Raw genomic sequence first — 19,006 nt, 5'->3', positions numbered from 1 at the left:
ATGCACTACACACACACATACACACACACACACACTGTACATACACCTGAGGACACAATGGGTGTGGGTGATTGGTGAAGGTTTCAGTCAGTTAGTATATGTGTATTTTGTGAGTGCGTCTATGTGTGTGTGTGTGTGTGTGTGTTGGTGCATGCGTTCATTCATGCATGTGAGCTTCAGCATATGTTCTGTTGAAAGTGTTCAGCTGTCTTCTTGTAACCAAACTGTTCCATGTCGCCGAATCAAATGTCTGCTTCTCACTGAATCAAAACAAAGGAAAAATGAAAGGAGATTGAAGTCTGTTAAAACTTTTATTCTATGTCATTTGTCATATGGAAATAAATTGATTCTGATTGGCTGGAGGATGTGCATTATTTTCCGATATCTGCACTGCTCGTCCTTGTCATTGTTCTGCATTAAAACTTAAAGGCATAGAAAAATCATATTAATGCTCATTCTATTTAAACTAATGGCTACAAATCTTAGAATATTTACACATACAGTAGGACTGGGACGCAGGGGAAGAAAGGGTGAAGATGGTACAGATAGATAGAGATGGATGAATCAGTAGTTGGACATTACTGCTTCTCACTTGCTGGACAGTGCCAATAAAGTTCCTATTTTTTTCTTTAAAACATGAATTCAATTTAATTAAATTCTAATTTACTTGAATTCATTTTAATATTTGGCAAGTGGATGTTTCCCTGTGACATTTTCCTCACATTATTGTTTGATCATAATGACACACAGCAAATAGTAATAACATTTAGATGTGTAATATTAATATTGTTTTAATGCATCAGAAATGTGATTTAACAGGGCGTTCAGCTGTCGCAGAGCAAATATGATCACTTGGAGCTTAAGCTACCTTATGTTAATCTTGTTTCAAGGTTTGTTTTACGTCCACTGTTCTGTTACTTTATTCTGTTAGCGAAGTCAGTCATGTGAAAAGCATGATGTGTGTCAAAGTGGAGCACAAAACAGCTTCACTTTACTGACATGGTGGAACCAAAAGGACAGTAAAAGAGGCTGGAACAACACAAGTTAACCAATTCAGCACGGGTGAGTCCAAGGCATTCCAAATATGAAATATAAAAACTATTACTTCTAGCTTCTCTTATCTTTGTTGGGACCGTCAAAACTATAAGGTAGATTATCACTTTTACCAGAAGCTTCCAGGCTGCAGTTGAAATTGTGTTATCATACAGACCTACAACACTGTACAGTGTAATCCAATAACTGCTGTTGTATTTGTAATGGAGTTACAACATTTGTCCAAGCTAAAGAAATCTGAAACACTCACACACACTCACATGTTTTAAATGTCTGTCAGTATTGTAATGTAGGGTTCATGTAAGTACACAGAGTACCTAAAGTACACACAGCCATCTTTCTGATTACATCCTGGAGTTCTGTTACAGTATACGGTAATGTCATTCCCTCTCATAAAAACTTGACTTTGAAAGGACAAAAGAGGCAATAACTTAACTAAAATTTGATTGTTTTCATGTTCAGCTGTTGCTCTGCAAGCCTTGATAAAATACAGTAGACCATGTTCATGTACACTAACCTTGGAACCACATGACTTTTTAATATTGAAATAAATAAATAAAATAAATCAGCCAAGAAGTTTGTGGGAAAAATAACAGCTATCGATTTTTTTAATGTAATTATTTGTCAACAATTTTGATAATCAGGTTTAAGTTGCTGGAGTGCTGGTTCGAGCATCTCAAAGTAGACAATGTGCTGCTCCGCTTTCTTTTTTGGGACTGTAAGTTGAACGTCTTTGGGTTTTTCAACTGTGAGTCCGACAAAATATTCAATTTCACAATGCCATCTAGTTGGTGCTGTAATCTAAAAGAAGTAATCTGAAAGTCTTTTATTTTGAAGTATCGATGTCCTAATTTAAAGTTTAAGAAAACATTGCTTTCAAAAACCTGTATTACAATTAACATGCCATTTAGATAAGCCATGTGGTTTAAAAGTATAAAAACAGAAGATAGAAGACAGAAAAGAACATGTGCTTGTGTGTGTTTCTTGTAGTTCACCTCATAATGATTAATTCCCTTCATGTTGCATTATAAAGTGAATGAGGGCTTGCAGTCTTATCACTCTGAAGTGTATCTACATGGTCTGTGACTGTCTGAGTGTGTGAAAACCAAGTGTGTGTGTGTGTGTGTGTGTGTGTGTGTGTGTGTGTGAGAGAGAGAGAGAGAGAGAGAGAGATGGACTTGAGGAGGAGGGGGCATTTGCACTCAGGGAGTGATGAGCCCTCTGGTCAAATGGCCCCTCCCTTTCGCTCACACACACACACACACTGAGCGAAAGAGAAAGAGGCTCTGCTGCTGGCCCTTTAAGAGCTGAGCCTAGCTCTCACAGCTTACAGCGAGGGAGGGAGAAGAGGAGGGACAGAGGCAGAGAGAGAGATAGGGAGGGAGGGTGTTAGGCTGAAAGTGTGTGAGTAGAGAGAGAGAGAGGAACACAGAGAGAGAGAGAGAATCAGCAGTGTGTGTGAGAGGTTGAAGGATCACTTCTATCCCGTCTTGTTTTGGGGAGACTAACCTTGTTCATCTGAGCATTGTGGGACTGTTTTATGTTGTTGTTGTCGAGAGAGACGGACCCTTACTCCAGCATGCTCACTGAGCCTGAGCTACCTCAGGAGTGTAACAGGTACGTGACGCTTTCTCACACACACGCAAACACACACACACACACATTCACGTACAGATGACAGAGACAAGAGGACAGAACGGAGCGGGACAGAGATAGGGAGGAGAAGGTACAGGGAGGATAGGAGTAGAAAGTAGAAAGGCATGTGTGTGAAGAGAAGACATGGTCTCTGTGTGTGTGTGTGTGTGTGTAAAGCATGTGGACTGTCTCAGCAAGTCGGCTGAGTTTGAGGCTGAAGAGAGTGTGTGTGTGACAGAGTCTGAGATGGTAGAGCGTTGATGATTGACTCCAATGCTTTTGGGAGAGACACCATATGCAAAGCTGGGGCAAAACAGGCATTATATGTGTGTGTGTGTGTGTGTGTGTGTGTGTGTGTGAGTTCATGTATGTTTGTCCCAGCAGTAACAGAACTGACTCTCTTTTCCTCCTCTATCTATCCCTCCTGACTGAAGTGATTCAATTGTATACCTCTGTAGACAAACTACTTAAAACAGTGTTGAGGTGTGTGTGTGTGTGTGTGTGTGTGTGTGTGTGAAAGAGAGAAAAAGAGACACTTTTAGAGAGAGATGTGTGTGTGTCAAAGTCAGAACGTGTGATCCTCTCCTATCATCTCCTCTGCTCACCACAACTTACTTCTGCTTTACCCTATCAGCTATTTATATGTCTCTTTCTGTAACAGCCTAACATATTAAGTACTATCATCAAGTCAAAAATATATAGAGAATTTACTTATTTATTTTTTATTTATTTATTTTTTTTACACAGCCAAAATAGGTAATTTTTCACCCCAGAATTTGTTATGTTTACTCCCTGCCCTCCTGCTCAGCCACGTCTTTAAAAATTTACTTATTTGCGATTTATTTTTCACTTAATCCAAATTCAATACATGCAAACCCTCAGTAATCCTATTGTCACTCTGCATGGTGTTGTTGTTTTTTTTTCTTGCCTTATGCTAATGTTAATCTCACTGTGCTCCTCTGATGTTTGTGCGGGCCTGCTTCATTTAGAGGTACGAACCCTCTAACCTTGCCCTTTTCAGACACTGTCAACACAAGTGGCTTTTGCCTGTGGAATAATGGTTGTTTGATGCTAATGCTGCGAGAGACAGATTATGTTATAATACTCGGCGTTTTAATACTAACACACACACGCAACCACACACACACGCCTCTCTCCCTTCGCCTGCTTGACTTTTATTGCATTAAAGTAGCGCAATGTTTTGCCCAATGAAACTAATCTTTTGTTCCGAGATAAACTGGGGGGGGGGTATTCAGGGGCCCCTTGAATTAAGAACACATTTAGATGTGGCAAAAATGTGTTTTTAATAAACCGTTCAATCCGGCAAAGTGGTTGAGGAGAGAAAAAAAAAAGATAACAACAGCTAGTAGGAATTAAAAATTTAAAGGATTACACCAAAAAGCAGAATGTATGGAGATAAATGCAGGGATTACAATGACTTAGGAGGAGAGCGCTTAAAACTCGCTTTCCAATAATGCACTCCATCACTGTGGCTCTGGCCGTGTGTGTGTACAGTATGTATGTGTGTCTGTGTGTGTGTGTATGTTCGTATGTGGATGTATGTGTGTGATCGAGAGAGGGGTATCTGCCATTTCCGTGTGTGTGTGTGTGTGTGTGCTTCGAGTGTGTGCGTTGAGCGCTAGTCTCTCGGCGGAGCGGAGTGTGTGTGAGTTGCCAGTGTGTGTGCGCTCCAGCCTCGGTGGTCGCGATGCTCTCCGTTCCTGCGTCTCTGTAAGTGTCCGCTCGCCTCCGTCACCCATGCTCCTTCTCCATCTTCTCATCACACTTCCTCTTCTTTTAGTTTTCAACGCTTCTTCCCCTTCTCTCCTTCTTCTCTTCCTCTTAAATCATATTGTTGTTCAAATTCACTTGAGTCACTTTTGATTAAAAAAAGCAGACAAGGAAGAGTTTGTCAGAGTTTCTAGAAGAAGGTTTGTCTGAAAGGAAATATTTTCAATTTTTTTTAGAGGTGAGAAATCATTACTGACATTTTTGTTTTTCTATTTGTTGCTGAATACGAGTTATCTACGTATAAAAACACGTTTTTATTCTCATTTTATTTAAGCCGACAAAAGTCTTGTGATACGGTTTTAGTCTCATCTTGTTTAGCTGTTAAAAATGCACTTCATGCTTTGACAAAGCTTGAATATTTGTTGATTTATATTATTTTCTATTCTAATTTTATCTTCTAATTATGCTTTTTATGATTTGAAATATTTATTTGCTTCTCTGAGCGCTCGGCTGTGTATCAAAATTTCCAGTTGAAGCTGAAAATAGTGGGAACAGACTGCCTTCGCTAACACGGCCTCATCTGTTCGCACAAACAGAACAGAAATATACACATAGGGAGAAACGGAGAAAGCCAAAGCAGCCAAAACACAGAGGAAAAGATGGAGAAAAGAGACATTTGAATGAGCTAGTGTTGCACAGTGGATATAGAGAGGAAGGGAAAGAAATGCTGTAGTCAAACTGACACATTCCTCGCAGATGGACAGAAGAAGGAGTAGAAGAAGAAGAAGCAGGGTCACTGAAAAGTGAGAGTGCCAGAAATTAAGAGGGGAGGTGGGGGTGATGTTGGGGGGTTGAGTTGGTGAAGGAGGAAAGGGAGGAGAGGAAGGCAGTGGTGGATTTTCACACCCTTCCATTTGTCCTCTTCGTTTATTGGGGTGTTTGTGTGTGTGTCAGTGCGTTGGGGGGGGCAGTCAACAGTGGATGTGTCAACACTTTGAACGGTTTAAGCAGGACACACTCAGATACAATCTGACATCACTTGCGTCGCACTCAGCAACAAGGACGGTATCAGCAGCCTGAAGGATTTTACTTAATTCCATTGAGACCAACAGTTTCTTTATTATTATTAGTAAATATGATTTATTTTCTGCGGTGTAAAGTAAATAAGTACATTTAGTCAAGTACTGTAGCATGATTTTAAGGTGCTTTACTTGAGTATTTCCATCTACTCAACTACATTTCAGAAGAAAATATTGTGCTTGTTTATTTGACAGCTATAATTACTACAGCAGTTACTTTGAAGATTTTACATACAAAATATGATGCATCATTAAAGATCGAACTACCATTGAATATATAAAGTAGTTGAAATTGGCTCCACATTGATCACCTACAAAAGTAAGTATAATAATATATATAATAATAATAATAATAACATTCTGAAAAAGATTATTCTGCATAATGAGTGCTTTTACTTTTAAAACTTTTAGTGTATTGTGCCAATGGAACTTTTTTCTTGTAATGGAGTAATAACTAAATGTGAATAAGTCTACCACCACTGTGTATTTGTATTTATTTGAACGATTGTTGACTTTTATTTTGTGATTATAGATTTACTGACCATTTTTAAGAGAGAATTTTTTGTGGCTGATGATAAAAAACTTGTTTCCATTTTAAGTGAACAGTGCTGCTTCCAGTATAAGTGTCTCTGTACTTCATTTAAAAGGGTGAGATTAAAGTGGTGTGTGTGTTTGAGGGAAGAGAGAATGTGTGTGTGTCTGTGAAGGAGAGAGAGAGAGCAAGTAGAGTAATTGAGTAGAGTGTCCGTGCTCTGCAAACTAATGCGCCATTCTGCCCCTCTCTTCCCCTGTGGCCCTGTCCCGGCCTCCCTCTCTAGCTTGCTCTCTCTCTCTCTCTCTCTCTCTTTCTCTCCCCCTCTCTCTCCCACCACCACCGCAGACTGGAGGCCATTGTCTGGGCCATATTGTCTGTCCCCAGAGAGCCTTGATAACCGTGTCTCCATCCACGACCCGGGAGGGGGGCAAAAAGAAAGAAAAGGAAAGAAAGAACGACAGACAGAAAAATACCAGAGGAGAATGCTAAAGCTACCCCCACCCCCCCACCGCCCCGACACTCACACACACACCTCCTCTCCACTTCCTCCCCTCTCCCAGCACTCTCCCACCCCAACCCCCCTCACCCCGCCAACTCTCTCCCACCACGACCTCCCACCCCAGTACGATCAGCTGACCCTCTTTGATAGCCAATAGAAGAAAGGGAGGGAGAATATTAGGCTGCATTTGTTCTTCTTGTTGTTTATGGATGAGGGAGGAGGAGGGTGGAGGGGGTCTGGGAGAAAGAGGAGAGAGTGATGGAGTGTTAGAAGTGACTGGGAAAGAGAGAGAGAGAGTGCATGTGTGTAAAACACAGACAGAGACAGACAACGGTGTCCATCCAGGCTAACTAGAGTCTGGTCATATGACATGAGGCCACAGGGTAGGGGTCAAAGGTCAGGTGGAGGTATTGCATTGTCGACAGAGCAGGAAAATTCTGTGCATTGTGTGTTTATCCAGGATTTCCCTCTTCACACTTTACGTCCCTCTTTCTCTCTCCCATCTCTTTGTCTTCTTCTTCTTCTTCTTCTTCTTCTTCTTCTTCTTCTTCTTCTTCTTCTTCCATTTCTTCATCCATCCATCAATCCAGGCAACTTGTTTTACACTAATCCCACTATGTTGCTCGCTCTCTCTCTCTCTCTCTCTCTCTCTCTCTCTCACTCACACACACACACACACACACACACACACACACTGTTTACCATCCTTCCAATCTACAATAGCAGACAGTGTTAGAGGCTTGGACCTCCCTCCCAGAGCGCCACAATGAAACCTCTGTCCTTCCAGGTAGTGAGGGAGAGAGAGGGAAGATAGAGAGGGAGAGAGAGAGAGGGGGAGGAGGGAGGGATAGGGGGAGGTCAGAGGAAAAAGGAGGAGACCATTTGGGCCGAGGTGGGAGAGTTTCAAAGTGCGGGACGAAAGAAAGAGGCCAGCTGGGAGTGTGTGTGCTAGTATTCGTGTGTTGTCATTTATGTGAGAGAATGAGCTCGCATTTGTGTGAGTGTGTATGTGTGTCTGGTTTACAGGGGCAGGCCAAGTCGCTGACAGTGAGACAAATGTTGTGACTCCTTTATGGATTGCTTAACAAATGCAGCACAAATAGTGGCCTGGCACAACAATGGAAAAACACTGTCCCTCGCTCAATAAACATTATGCGGCGTCTCCCCCTCGCAAAACACCAGGGGAGTGGGGCCGCCGTCCACCGGATGCACTTTTCCTCTCTCCGTCTGTCTCTTTTCACCCCCCACCCCCTACCCAACTCTCTCTTTCTGCCTCTCTTACTTTTTCTATAACAAAATTCAAGATTTTCCCACGAGCTGTCTTCGTCTGGCTTCTGACGAAGAAAAAACCCACCAAAAGTTGATAGATAGATAGATAGATAGATAGATAGATAGATAGATAGATAGATAGATAGATAGATAGATAGAACAAACTTTCTTCCCTTTTGTTTCCCTTCATTCCTCCTCTGCCCTTCATCTTTTCTCCATCCTTTCTTCAATGCTAAAATGCCAGTGACGATCTGGTGACTCAGTGTAAAGACATAAATAAGGTTTCAAACAGGGGAAAAAGAGGTGAAAACATGACAAGGAAAGTATGTGGAGCGATGCCTCGCTGGTGACTAAAGCTTTGGGTGGATGAATGGACAAGAGAGGCAAGACAGTCAGAAAAAAAAAAAGAGAGAGAGAGAGAGAGAGAGAGATGTAGTCCCAGAGGCCACGAGTTAGCCCACGTCTTTTACGCCCACCCCTTTGCTCACTCAACACACACACACACACACACACATACACAACACATGACTGTCTCTACAGTGTGTGTATGTGTGTGTGTGTGTGTGTGTGTGTGTGTGTGTGTGTGTGTGAGATTAACAGTGGTGACATTAGGTTGTGTGTTATTGCCTTTTGTGGTTAAGCTGGACAGGAAACACGGTTTGGGCTGTCGGCCGCCGATTTAGGGCACCTCACAGAGGATGCTTTGTGTATGTGAGGCTGAGGGTGTGTGTGTGTTTGTGTGTGTGTGTGTGTGTGTGTGTGTGTGTGTGTAAGGGTGTGTCTGTGTGTATATGAGTGTGTGTGAGCATATACAGGCAGGAGCTGTGTTCACATTTTCTCCCTTTTACACACTGTTTACTTCAGTAGAGAAAGTCATTAAGGAAAATCCAGCAGGCATTTTACAGCATTTTACATCAATTCTAACAAGCAGAAAATTGTTTAGAAAATTACATTACAAGGTTACGGTGCAGTTAAACTTCATGTCGAAAAATCTTTGAAAATAGTTTTTAATTCTGCATTTTTCCTATGGACTCTGGACTTTCTTTTTCCTCGTTTGCTTAGAAGTTCTTTACAACTGTTCTTAAAGTCTAAAAAATATACTATAATGCTTGTCAAGAATATTCAAACCTAACAAGAGCCACACCAAGGAAAAAAGGAATATCATTGACTCCCTCCTCCAGGTCCTCCCTCCGTTATTATTCCTTATCCCTTCATCTCAGCCTTTCCTCTCTGTTGCTGCTCCACTCTTCCCACTGTTCAAAAGGACAGCCTATAAATAGATATTAGGCAATATCCTTAAGAGTCTGCACAGAGAAGAAGGGAGAGAGGGGGAGGGATGGAGCGACATTCTTACAAACAGCTGATTGTGTAAAGAGGGAACAGTAAGTAAGACAACACCGGGGGAGAGAGAGGAGAGAGAGGCAGGAAGACAGAGAAATGGAAAGAGCAGGAGGACAGATGATGTTAAAATAAGTTCAAGAGTGTGTGACGGAGAGATAGAGAGAGAAAGAGAAATCGTTTTGAAAGCTGCGACAAGGAATAGGAAATGCAGCGAGAGAGAAAAAGAGAGGGAAGAAAAAGCGATCATGGCAATAAAGCAAGTGATAGCGCGACGCAGGGGGAAACATTTGTTTAAATTCCCGCCTGAGGTGTCATACGGATGTAAATGTTGCGGTCGGCTCCTCGGAGGCAAAACGCCCTGGGCGCCTTATCTAAAAGGCACATTCCGCTCAACTATTTTGATATGCCCTTCCATTCCCTCAGAGAACAATTTCAAAGATAGCTCGCATTTCCACGCAAATAGACCTGCACCTGAGTGACAGGCAGGCAGTTCTTAGCAGTCACAAGGTGGCGGAGAAAAAAACACAAATGTCACTTTGACTCTTGACAGCACTTTGGAATTAGCCGGCGTGCTTATTTTTGCTCTAGTCGATGGATTCGACTGACGGTGCGCCGTGTGTTTGTGTAGTGGTTAAAATAATGGGTTGTAATTTAAAGAGAGGCTGAGCACATACATGCACAAGCGCACACACATGCATGCATACGCAGGAGCACACACACTTTACTGTGGAATTCTCCAGAGGAGGCTCCCACGCTCCCTGAAAGCTTGTTCTGAGTAGAGGAGTTAACAAGAGCAGTTAGCACCACGATAATGTTAGCAGCCAGACACACAGAGCGAGAGAGCCGGGCGTGTGTGTAAGTGTGTGTGTGATAGCCTGTGACATTTCTGCGATGGCTGCTTTGTCTTTCCCTCACTCTTTAGTGAAGCTGAAACAAATCTTTGCCCCCATTTTGCTTAATTCATTTGATTTATGTGTGTGTGTGTGTGTGTGGTTTTTGCATGTGTGAGCAGCCTCGTTTGCGTGTTCATAAACCTGCTGGCTGTATTTAAACATGCTTGCGTGTGCATAAACTTGCCGCTGCTGACGTGCCAACATGAAATGGATGCGTTGATTACAGTTAGCAAAGGCCAGAAGACGGTTAACCACGGTTGATGGCGATTACTCGGCCCGTTAATGGACGTACGTCGCTGTCCGATTAGTGACTTAGCAGCAGTGGACATATGTGATATGAGAGGGACTTAACTGAGGAGCCACTAATCATCAAAAAGCCAAGGGGAAGTGGCGCTCTAATCTCAGCTTAGCGCTCTCACAGTTGTGTGCGTGTGTGTGTGGTTCCTGCAAGAGAAATGAGAGGCTGGGGGGTTAGAAGAGACAAACAGCAGATTGGAGTTTACCTATTAATTTGATTTGTAAAAAAAAAAAAAAATACATTGCAATATTGTTGCACTGGTGTTGTCAGATGAAATATCTTTACTGTGCTGCTTTGTGGAAAAGGCTAGCAGCATGTGTGTGTGTTAATGGCCGGGTTTGACGTGAGGTGTTAGATTTTTGGCGTTACTGGACGGGGAAAATTATGTTAATATTCACTAATTATGACCTGGACGACGCTGCCAATTTGTCGACTTAATAAAACCCTCATCTTTTTTTAATCCTCTCATCGCTCTGCGCTTTCAAGCGGCTTCCTCCAGGTCTCCTCCAGGTCTCCGCCGGCATGACAGCCCTGCCAAACTTTAAATGAAGTAGCCGGCGTAACCTGCACACCCGCCGTGCCCAATTGTATAGTAATTCGACTTCAAAGGCGAACGGGAGGGAGAAAGGGATTTTATAGCCGGAGAGGAGCTGCGAACGGCCTCCCCATTCATAGATACCCACCTCTGAGGAAGTAGTAGCAGAGTTGGGGAGGGGGTGGATGGGTGTGAAGAGGAGTGGAGGGAGAAGAAGAAGAAGAAGAAGAAAAAACCAGCAAAAAGCAGGATGAAACATTTGCCACTGAGTTATGTTCTTTAGAAGAGTTTTTGGATATTTGTGTTGTTTCCTGTGTTAATGTGTAACTGTTCTTGTTTATGGATGGCCTGTCCATCTAGATATGTCAATGTGGCTACTGTATTTAAATGTGGGATAGTAAAATTCTAAAAGATAAATGAATAAATAAATAAATAAATAATCCTCACATGCTTTCAAAGATGTTTCTGTAGCTGAGCCAAAGTGCAACGTTAGTGAGGTGAGAGGATTCAAAGCTGACCCCAGGTCTGTGTACAGGGTTATGGCTAGGCAGAGGTGTGCACAGAACACAAGGGGAGGTGTGTGTGTGTCTGAAACAAAAGGCCTCAGTGTGGGAGAGGGAAAGAGGTAAAGTAAACAGTGATGAAGACAGACCTGCAGTGTTAGGGCCTCTGTTCTATGTATGCGTGTGTGTGTGTGTGTGTGTGTGTGTGTGTGTGTGTGTGTGTGTGTGTTTGTGTGTGTGCCGCGTGGCTCAAAGCCCTGTAGTTTGTACAGCTGGGCCTGCCGTTCGCATTGGATGGTGTGTAAAACAACACTCACACAGACTCGTACACACACACACACACACACACACACACACACACAGCTTACTCCTTAGTCATTCTATCATAAGTATCATAAACGTTATCACAAGTAAATTTCAGTTTTGATATCAATTGTATTTAAGGATAGCAGTGTGCAGTTTTATGTCTTTTGTCATCGAAACAAATACAAAGTCTTTACTGGTCATTTATGGCCTCAGTTTTGCTGAGCAAGCCCACGAAGATAGAGTGTCCAGGAAAACAGATAAAGAAATTGGCTGCAGATACAAATTCCTGTTGACTTCTAGAACTGTCTATGTATGTGTGTGTGTGTGTTTGTGTATTCGTCTTCTGTACACATTGTCCTATATGAAAACACACTGACTCTAACTTGTTCAGCCATATTGTAACAGATAGAATGTGATTAAGTGAATCTAAGCTTGATGAAAGTGTACAACAAAAGCCATTAAAATTGTGAGATTGAAGTTTTGCACAACTTGATTTAACAGCCAAAGTTGTGGGTTTCTGAAGTGGTGATTTAGCAATTTTCTGATTTAACTTCAAATGAAGTATTACATGGGTCCCTCATAAGTGGATGAAATTGTACAACCTTTAAAAGCCCTGTGGAGTCCATTTAAACTCAAAAACGCATGCAAAGAAAACAAAGTTGCTTTTCTGTGTTCTTCAAAACTTGCCATTTTGGAGATAAAATTGTTCTCAGCAATATTCAAATGATAACACCAAGTTGTAAATTGTTTTCAATTAATATATTATCTATGAGATGTAATTAAATAATGTCACTTTGGTGGAGAGTTAGTTTTCTATGGTATTACTGGAGTGGAGTTTATTTGATTTTGACCATAACCTTCCCCGTGATGTGTTAGCGCCACATGATGTGCTTCTTAGCATGGTGCTTTCCTCATCCCCTCCAGTGAGCACACTCAATATTGTTTTCCTTTCCACTGTCATAAGGTAAATAAGCAATGAATTAGTGGCAGGGCTGCTCCTAGGAACAATGCCAGATGTACAGTCCAGAGGAAATCCAATAGAGTCAAGAGTGTAATCAGTTTACTGGAGACAAGCAGCGAGAGAGGGGAAGAATTTAAGAGAGAAAGGCTGGAGAGGAAGACTGAGCCAATCAGAAACAGACGAGATGTGGATGGAGGATGGAAGAGAATGAAAAGAAAGAAAAGCAGAAGAGTAAAAGCTTGTTGAGGGAAAATGGAAAGAAAGAATCACCGGACTTTGAGTGTCAGACGCCTGTTGCTTATTTCTTGTTTCTCACCGCTTACCATCACACACACCCCTCCCCTGTTTTCACAGTCCCTCCATTCCTGTCATGCGTTGCCTCTGTGCGACTGAGCGTTAGCAACCTATTACCCGGGGTCATAGTCACAGTGGCTTCAAGGCTGACAAGTGCATCTGAAAGCACTCAGGCGATGCTGAGAACCACATTAAATTCTATTATTGCTGCATAGTCACTGCATCCCTATTCAGCTGAAGTACAGGGAGGCAAATTTACCTTGTGAGAGACAGAGTTCACCTAATAGATGTGGCTTTATATCCTTTCCTTCTTTTCAAGGGAACAAAGCCATAGTAACAAATGCAAACAGCGGGGCCCTCGTGTTGCTAGCTATTTCCCTTCAGTTCCTCTATTGTCCACAGGTTTTCATAAACACATATTATTGCCACTGTGCATACTGCTCTCACTTTCTGTCTCTTTTTTTCCCTCTTTCCCACTCTGTGTCTCTCTCTGAAAGCCCATTGTCAAGACATGGTCATTTCCTCCACAATGCCAGTGCAAGCGGGCTCCATTTGCAGTAATGGCCCCGTCTTTTGGTAATGTGAACGTTGAATGGCCCCCATGCCATACATACTGTAAGTCCTGAGAGTGTGTTTGAAGGTCTGCCAAGGAGCTGGATGTTCACAAACCGACTGAAGGGGATATTGTATAGAGTTGCACTGCGAGAGCTCTGTCACCTGAACATGCTGAATGTGTGACAACAAAAAAATACTAATCCAGAAAAAGGGAAGAAAGAGAATTACAGGTTGATGAGCTGAATGGGATTTGGTGAGTACTTGCTGGAAGGACTTCAAGATGTCTTCATGCATTCAAAGTTGGATCAGATTATCCAGGAGTTTACAGGAACTAGCTTTGTCCACAGGAACCTCCACACTTTCTGTTGCCACCATCATATAACTCCAGTCGTCAACATATTATATCATCCTTTGAATATTGCTCACTCTTCCTCCTGTTTTTCTTTCTCTCTCTGTCTTTCTATCTCCCTTCTCCCTTCTTTTTTTTCCAGGATGTCTTCCAAGCGACCAGCCTCTCCATATGGGGGGACAGATGGAGAGGTAACCATGGCAACCAGCAGACAGCGAATGGAGGATGAGGAGAGCGAGGGACTGGGCGGTGTCATCCACCTCCCCCTGGCCTCCTACTGCAGCAAGGTGTCCCCTCGCTCGCCCCCCAACCGCAACTTGGACAGCCCCCCCAACATGGTAAGGACAGCTACTGTTTTTGCATCCGATCTCGCTTATTGTTTCTCAGGGTGACTGTACCCACCTGTGGGTGACTGCAGCCTTAAGCGCTGACTCAGGGTCACGCTATGAAACAGGTGCAACATTTTGAAGATGCTTCCAACTGGTATGACCCACAGTATGTGTTACTGCTTCAGGTTTTTTCTCAGTCCACGACAGGACTTTTGTCCAATTTAACTTAAAGTTTCAATATTTGTCTCATAAAAAAGACATTAGCTAAAAATGATAAATACAATCTCCAAGTAAATTTTTTCTCTTCCCCTTAGTCCTTCTTAACCCATTGCACCCGAATGCCACAATCTGCATCAAAAATCGCACTCTTTCTCAGAGTCATAACTCAGTCAGAAGCTGATATGATACACATATTTTTAGATTTAGTGTGACTTGCACTTTCTGAGGATACCAGTATCTCAGATGTCCATCAAGAGTAAATGTCCATGAATCTTCTTAGAAATCTTAGTCAAGAAGACACTTCTCAAAACTCCAGAACTTGCTTGGGTAATTCAATGATAGTTGTCTGTACATCCACTGCAAACAGAAATAGCCAATTCTGCGTACTTTTAATGGTGCCAATTTACCAAAATGTAAACAAAAAAAAAACAGGACTCAAGTTGTAGCCCACAGCGTAACTCCCTAAATTCATGGCAACATTATGCTTCTTGTTAACATTCCCCAAAGCATTATGGGAACTATAGTTCCAAAGCTTAGAGCATGATTATGCGCAAATAGAAATAAGACAAATGATTATAATAGGAGTGACCAAATCCAATAATATTTTTCAAGTTGCACTATCAATATATTTTTTGCGCTTCCATTTCAACATGGAAGCCAAAGGTAGAGTGGCCGAACAGGTTCGCCTCTACCAGCCGTTTTGGAGAGACCACAGGGACAGCCAAATGACTCTCAATTCATGGAGAGAGATCGCCACCACCACACTGGCAATAGATAAGTAATTTTGTAGGAAAGTGCGAGGGATTGCCATGTTGGATAATGACATTCTGCCAGTAACACTCATTGACTTAAAATAAAATTTAAAGAGAGAAAACCGAGCAAAGAAGTCTAGGTTTTACTTTACCTGTCTTTCTACCCATTCTCTTTAAAACAAGCTTCTGAAATTAGTTGGAAAAGTAGGTAGCACCTGTGTAACAGTAAATTCCAACCTTTGCTAAAAGAATGTTTTATTTTTGTGGCTGTATTCAGCTAGAAATTAACTTCAATGACCTTGTTTATTTGTTGTCTTTTGAAATGGGTATATAATGTAGTTTCAGGAATGAAACATTTACAAAATAATTAGAATTGTGTAGCTTTTATGGAATTTCCAGTTATTTCTAGACAAGTAAACATTTTGAAAACAACATGAATGCTTATACAGTCTGGATCTCAAACTCCTCTTTGACTTTGGTATGTTGTTTACTCCTCTAATGGTGACTAAGCTTCACCTTTTAAACCTAAACACAAAGAACTGCACAAATCTTAACAATGAGGAAAAGAAATATATGGATATTTGTTTGGTGATTCACAACAGATATGAAGAGTGAGATTTCTAAGGAGGCAGAAATTGACTTTCTCTGCAAGTGAAAAGCAGTTTGGTGCTAGGAGCTGGAGGTTTGTTTGTTTTTTTTCAAAAATGGGGGGAAAAAGTGATGGTTCAAGGCTACTGTTTGGGTGCACACGTGTTTTTGCTTTTATGTGCGCGCCACCAGCCGTCGCCTTGAGACCATTTGATGCACAGTTGCGTGACTGCAAAATGTGAGCCATTGCAGTGAGTCATTTTCTTCGTGTGACACTGTGTGGTGGTGCTGTATGTATGGCTCTGTATATGTAAGTGTATTTGTGTGTGTGTGTATTTGTACAGTTGCATCTTCTGTGTGATTCATGTTAAATATTAGTGTAGGCCTCGCAGTATACAGGCTTATTGTAAACTTCTGTTGCATGGTTTTGTGTAAGTACACAGCTATGTGCTATGTGACTCATTCCACATTCTATACATGTGGTGTGATTTACAATGCATGTTCAGTGCATAAGTGTGATTATGTGACTGCATAGGGTATTATGTGTTGCTGGTATGCATTATTTAGCTTTTTTAAATCATGTTTGCACAACAAAATTCAAAGTTCATTATACACCATGATAAACATGTTATTAACAATTTAGGGCATCTGTATTTGTCGTCGTAAAATGTAAATGACTCTTTATAGTGTGCTTTCACTTTGCGTGCGTATGCCAGGACACAACACACTGTCTTACCTTCTCCTGGGCCCCTACCTTGATACACACCTTGTCACAGCAGCGTTCTGGTAACGACCGTCGACCTTTCCCCCATACTGACAATAAATGCTCTGCACGCTGTAAAACAATGAAGCAGTGCTTAGGAGCTGTAATGGAAATCTAATTCTGTAATTAGCTCGCTGATTAGCCTGCTGGCCCCTCCCACGGTGGACTCATGTGTGGCAGGTACCGACTGTAAACCAAAGTCCTGGGGCCATGGGGGAACACACAGACGTGCAAACACACACACACACACACAGACACACATACATCTTATCTGTTGCTGTCGGGGACAGTGATAATATTATTCCTGGATAAGTTAGATAGCTATATCTTTTATATTTAAGCGTTGATGTGTGTGTTTGTGTGTGTTGGAAGAACTTGTGTTGTTAGAGAGGGGTGGGGTGGGGGGGTCTCATACACAGAGTAATAGCTGATGTGGCTTATTAAGTGGCAAGCCAGGGTGTGTGTGTCTAGCGGGTGGGATGGGGGCTTATCCAATTGCCTGCTTGGCATGTTGTAAGATGTGTATTAAGTTTTTTCATTGGGGTTACAGCGCCAATCCCTTTGCCGCTGACTGTCAGTGAAGAGTGGATGAAGAGAAATAGAGAGAGAAATGGAAAGGGACAAGGAGATTTACAACGTAGCGGGGGTTTTGGTGGGACTCTAAGGGAGTGGGGTGGGGGTCTGTCTCTCTCAGGGCAATTGTCATAAAGTGATAGGGGGAAGTAAATGGCTCATCGGCAACCGGTTGACTTGGAAGTGAGGCAGCAGGGGAGAGCGAGAGGAGGGGGGAGAGAAGAGATTACAGCTTTATCTTGTCATAGTAAATTAACACGGCGGCGGAGAAGCGCTCTGCGACACACTGACCTCTTCATCCCGCCTGCCTCGCCTGCCTACTCGGCTTTGGCCTGGCCGCTTTACCTGCCTGCTGCAGCTGTACAGCTACACACACACTTACACACACACACACACACACACAGAATAAAAAACAGCACTCACATATTTAAAAAAAAACCGAAAGGGGCTAGATTGTTCACTTTTTAAAAAATGTTGTTTTTGTACAAACCCTGGCTCTAGATAAGAATAGTGCTGTTCATAATGGTTTGCAAATGAATGTAGTTTAGCTAAAAGGGTGTTTTATTGAATGTGAAGTTCCCACTGTGCTGGTGGACCCTGATTGGCTAAGTGCAGCTCAGTTCAAATGCCTGATGGGAAGGATTTTAGCAGAAGTTCAGTGAGGTGAGCCAATCAACACAGAATTCAGTTATGATGCAACTGCAATTATTAAAGGATGGATTTTTTTACTTTATTCCCTAGTAAACAACCAAAATAATGACTTATCATAACAGGTTACCTTTAAGTCCGTAGTGCAAGTACAGATTTTTTAATACCTTCTTGCTTGCTTTCTTGTAGGTCTTTTATGTTTGTGTTTTGCAAATCCTTGTAGAAAAAATGTTTTCACATCAGGCAGAGGCAAGCATCTTCTCTCATAAATGTGTTAATGGACAAACACTAATTATTTCATTAACAGGCCAGATGCACGCTAACACGATAGAAAACTATAAAGATATTTCACCAGGCATTATTTCTTATTCTTTTTCCTCCACTAGCCCTCTTTCCCTCTTTTTGTGTAATTTGTATGTGTGATTATGTGTGTGTGTGTGTTCATGTTCACAGCCATTGAGCAGTCTTGAGACACAGTGGTCACACTTAATTTCTCATGCCAGTGATGCACTAATGAATCAACACACGCTTGCCTGTCAACAGCAAGGGGTCGTGGTAAAATATACTGGCATACATTTTAGCCAAACTGCTATTTAAAATACAGAAAATACAGCTGCATGTTTTTAGATAAGGAAAGGGCAAGTGTGTAATTATTGGACAATAAGTTTGAATATACAATTAGAATGTTAAAATTTGTCAAGTAATTCAAGGGCGTTTTTTAAATTTAGTTTTTAATAACCATTTATATTAAAATAATTATCCATGGGGTACTATTTTTTGTTTTTATTTGGGGTTTTCCATGGAAAAGCTCAACCATATTGTTGGAACACGAGGATAAAAGTAAGTGTGTGTTTGCGTGTTTGGTTGCTTGTCCCAGCCTGAGGGACCTCAAAGTCAAAACTGACAGTGTCTGTGTTTAGCCATGGCATGTAAAGGGATTTTCTGCGTATGTGTGTGTGCTTGGCAGTGTATCGGAGGTGTGTTAAGTGTATGTCGTGGAGATTGGCAGCTCTGGCGTGGAGCTAAGTCTTACCCCACAGCAGGAGTGATCAGTGACATTCTCTTGGTGTGTATTTGCGTGTGTGTATTTTAGCTGAGCAGCTGTTTCCAGTTCTTCCTACTGCCACATTGTCCATGCCTTGATCAACAACGACGCGCCAAGCATCAAATATTGTTTTTCACACATACACCTTGCACAGCCCGAGACATGTCAGGCTATGGGAGAGAGAAAGAGAGAGAGAGTTTCTTCTGTTGGGCAACAGAGAAGGAGGAAGGGAAAAAGATGAAGAAATCAAAAA

At 42.0% G+C, this 19,006-nt stretch overlaps 1 protein-coding gene across 10 annotated transcripts in view; it reads left to right on the top strand.

The window, feature by feature from the left end:
• The window catches only part of sox5 (SRY-box transcription factor 5), a 198,913-nt gene that overhangs the window by 103,535 nt on the left and 76,372 nt on the right, over positions 1-19,006 (top strand). For 7 of the 10 annotated variants that reach the window (XM_044186029.1, XM_044186026.1, XM_044186023.1 and 4 more), the window contains one exon: positions 13,979-14,174. In XM_044186029.1, the coding sequence (XP_044041964.1) occupies positions 13,980-14,174 (195 nt within the window). In that variant the 5' untranslated portion in view covers position 13,979. Of the gene's footprint in view, positions 1-2,415; positions 2,671-3,889; positions 4,420-5,794; positions 5,818-13,978; positions 14,175-19,006 lie in introns of those variants that run through there. The other 3 variants (XM_044186022.1, XM_044186028.1, XM_044186030.1) reach the window with 3 other exon arrangements.

Source organism: Siniperca chuatsi, linkage group LG23, assembly GCF_020085105.1.
Source record: "Siniperca chuatsi isolate FFG_IHB_CAS linkage group LG23, ASM2008510v1, whole genome shotgun sequence".
In the NCBI taxonomy this organism is placed as follows: Eukaryota; Metazoa; Chordata; class Actinopteri; order Centrarchiformes; family Sinipercidae; genus Siniperca; species Siniperca chuatsi.
The sequence above is the reverse complement of the archived record's forward strand: the minus strand, read 5'-3'. Positions and strand labels throughout refer to the sequence as shown.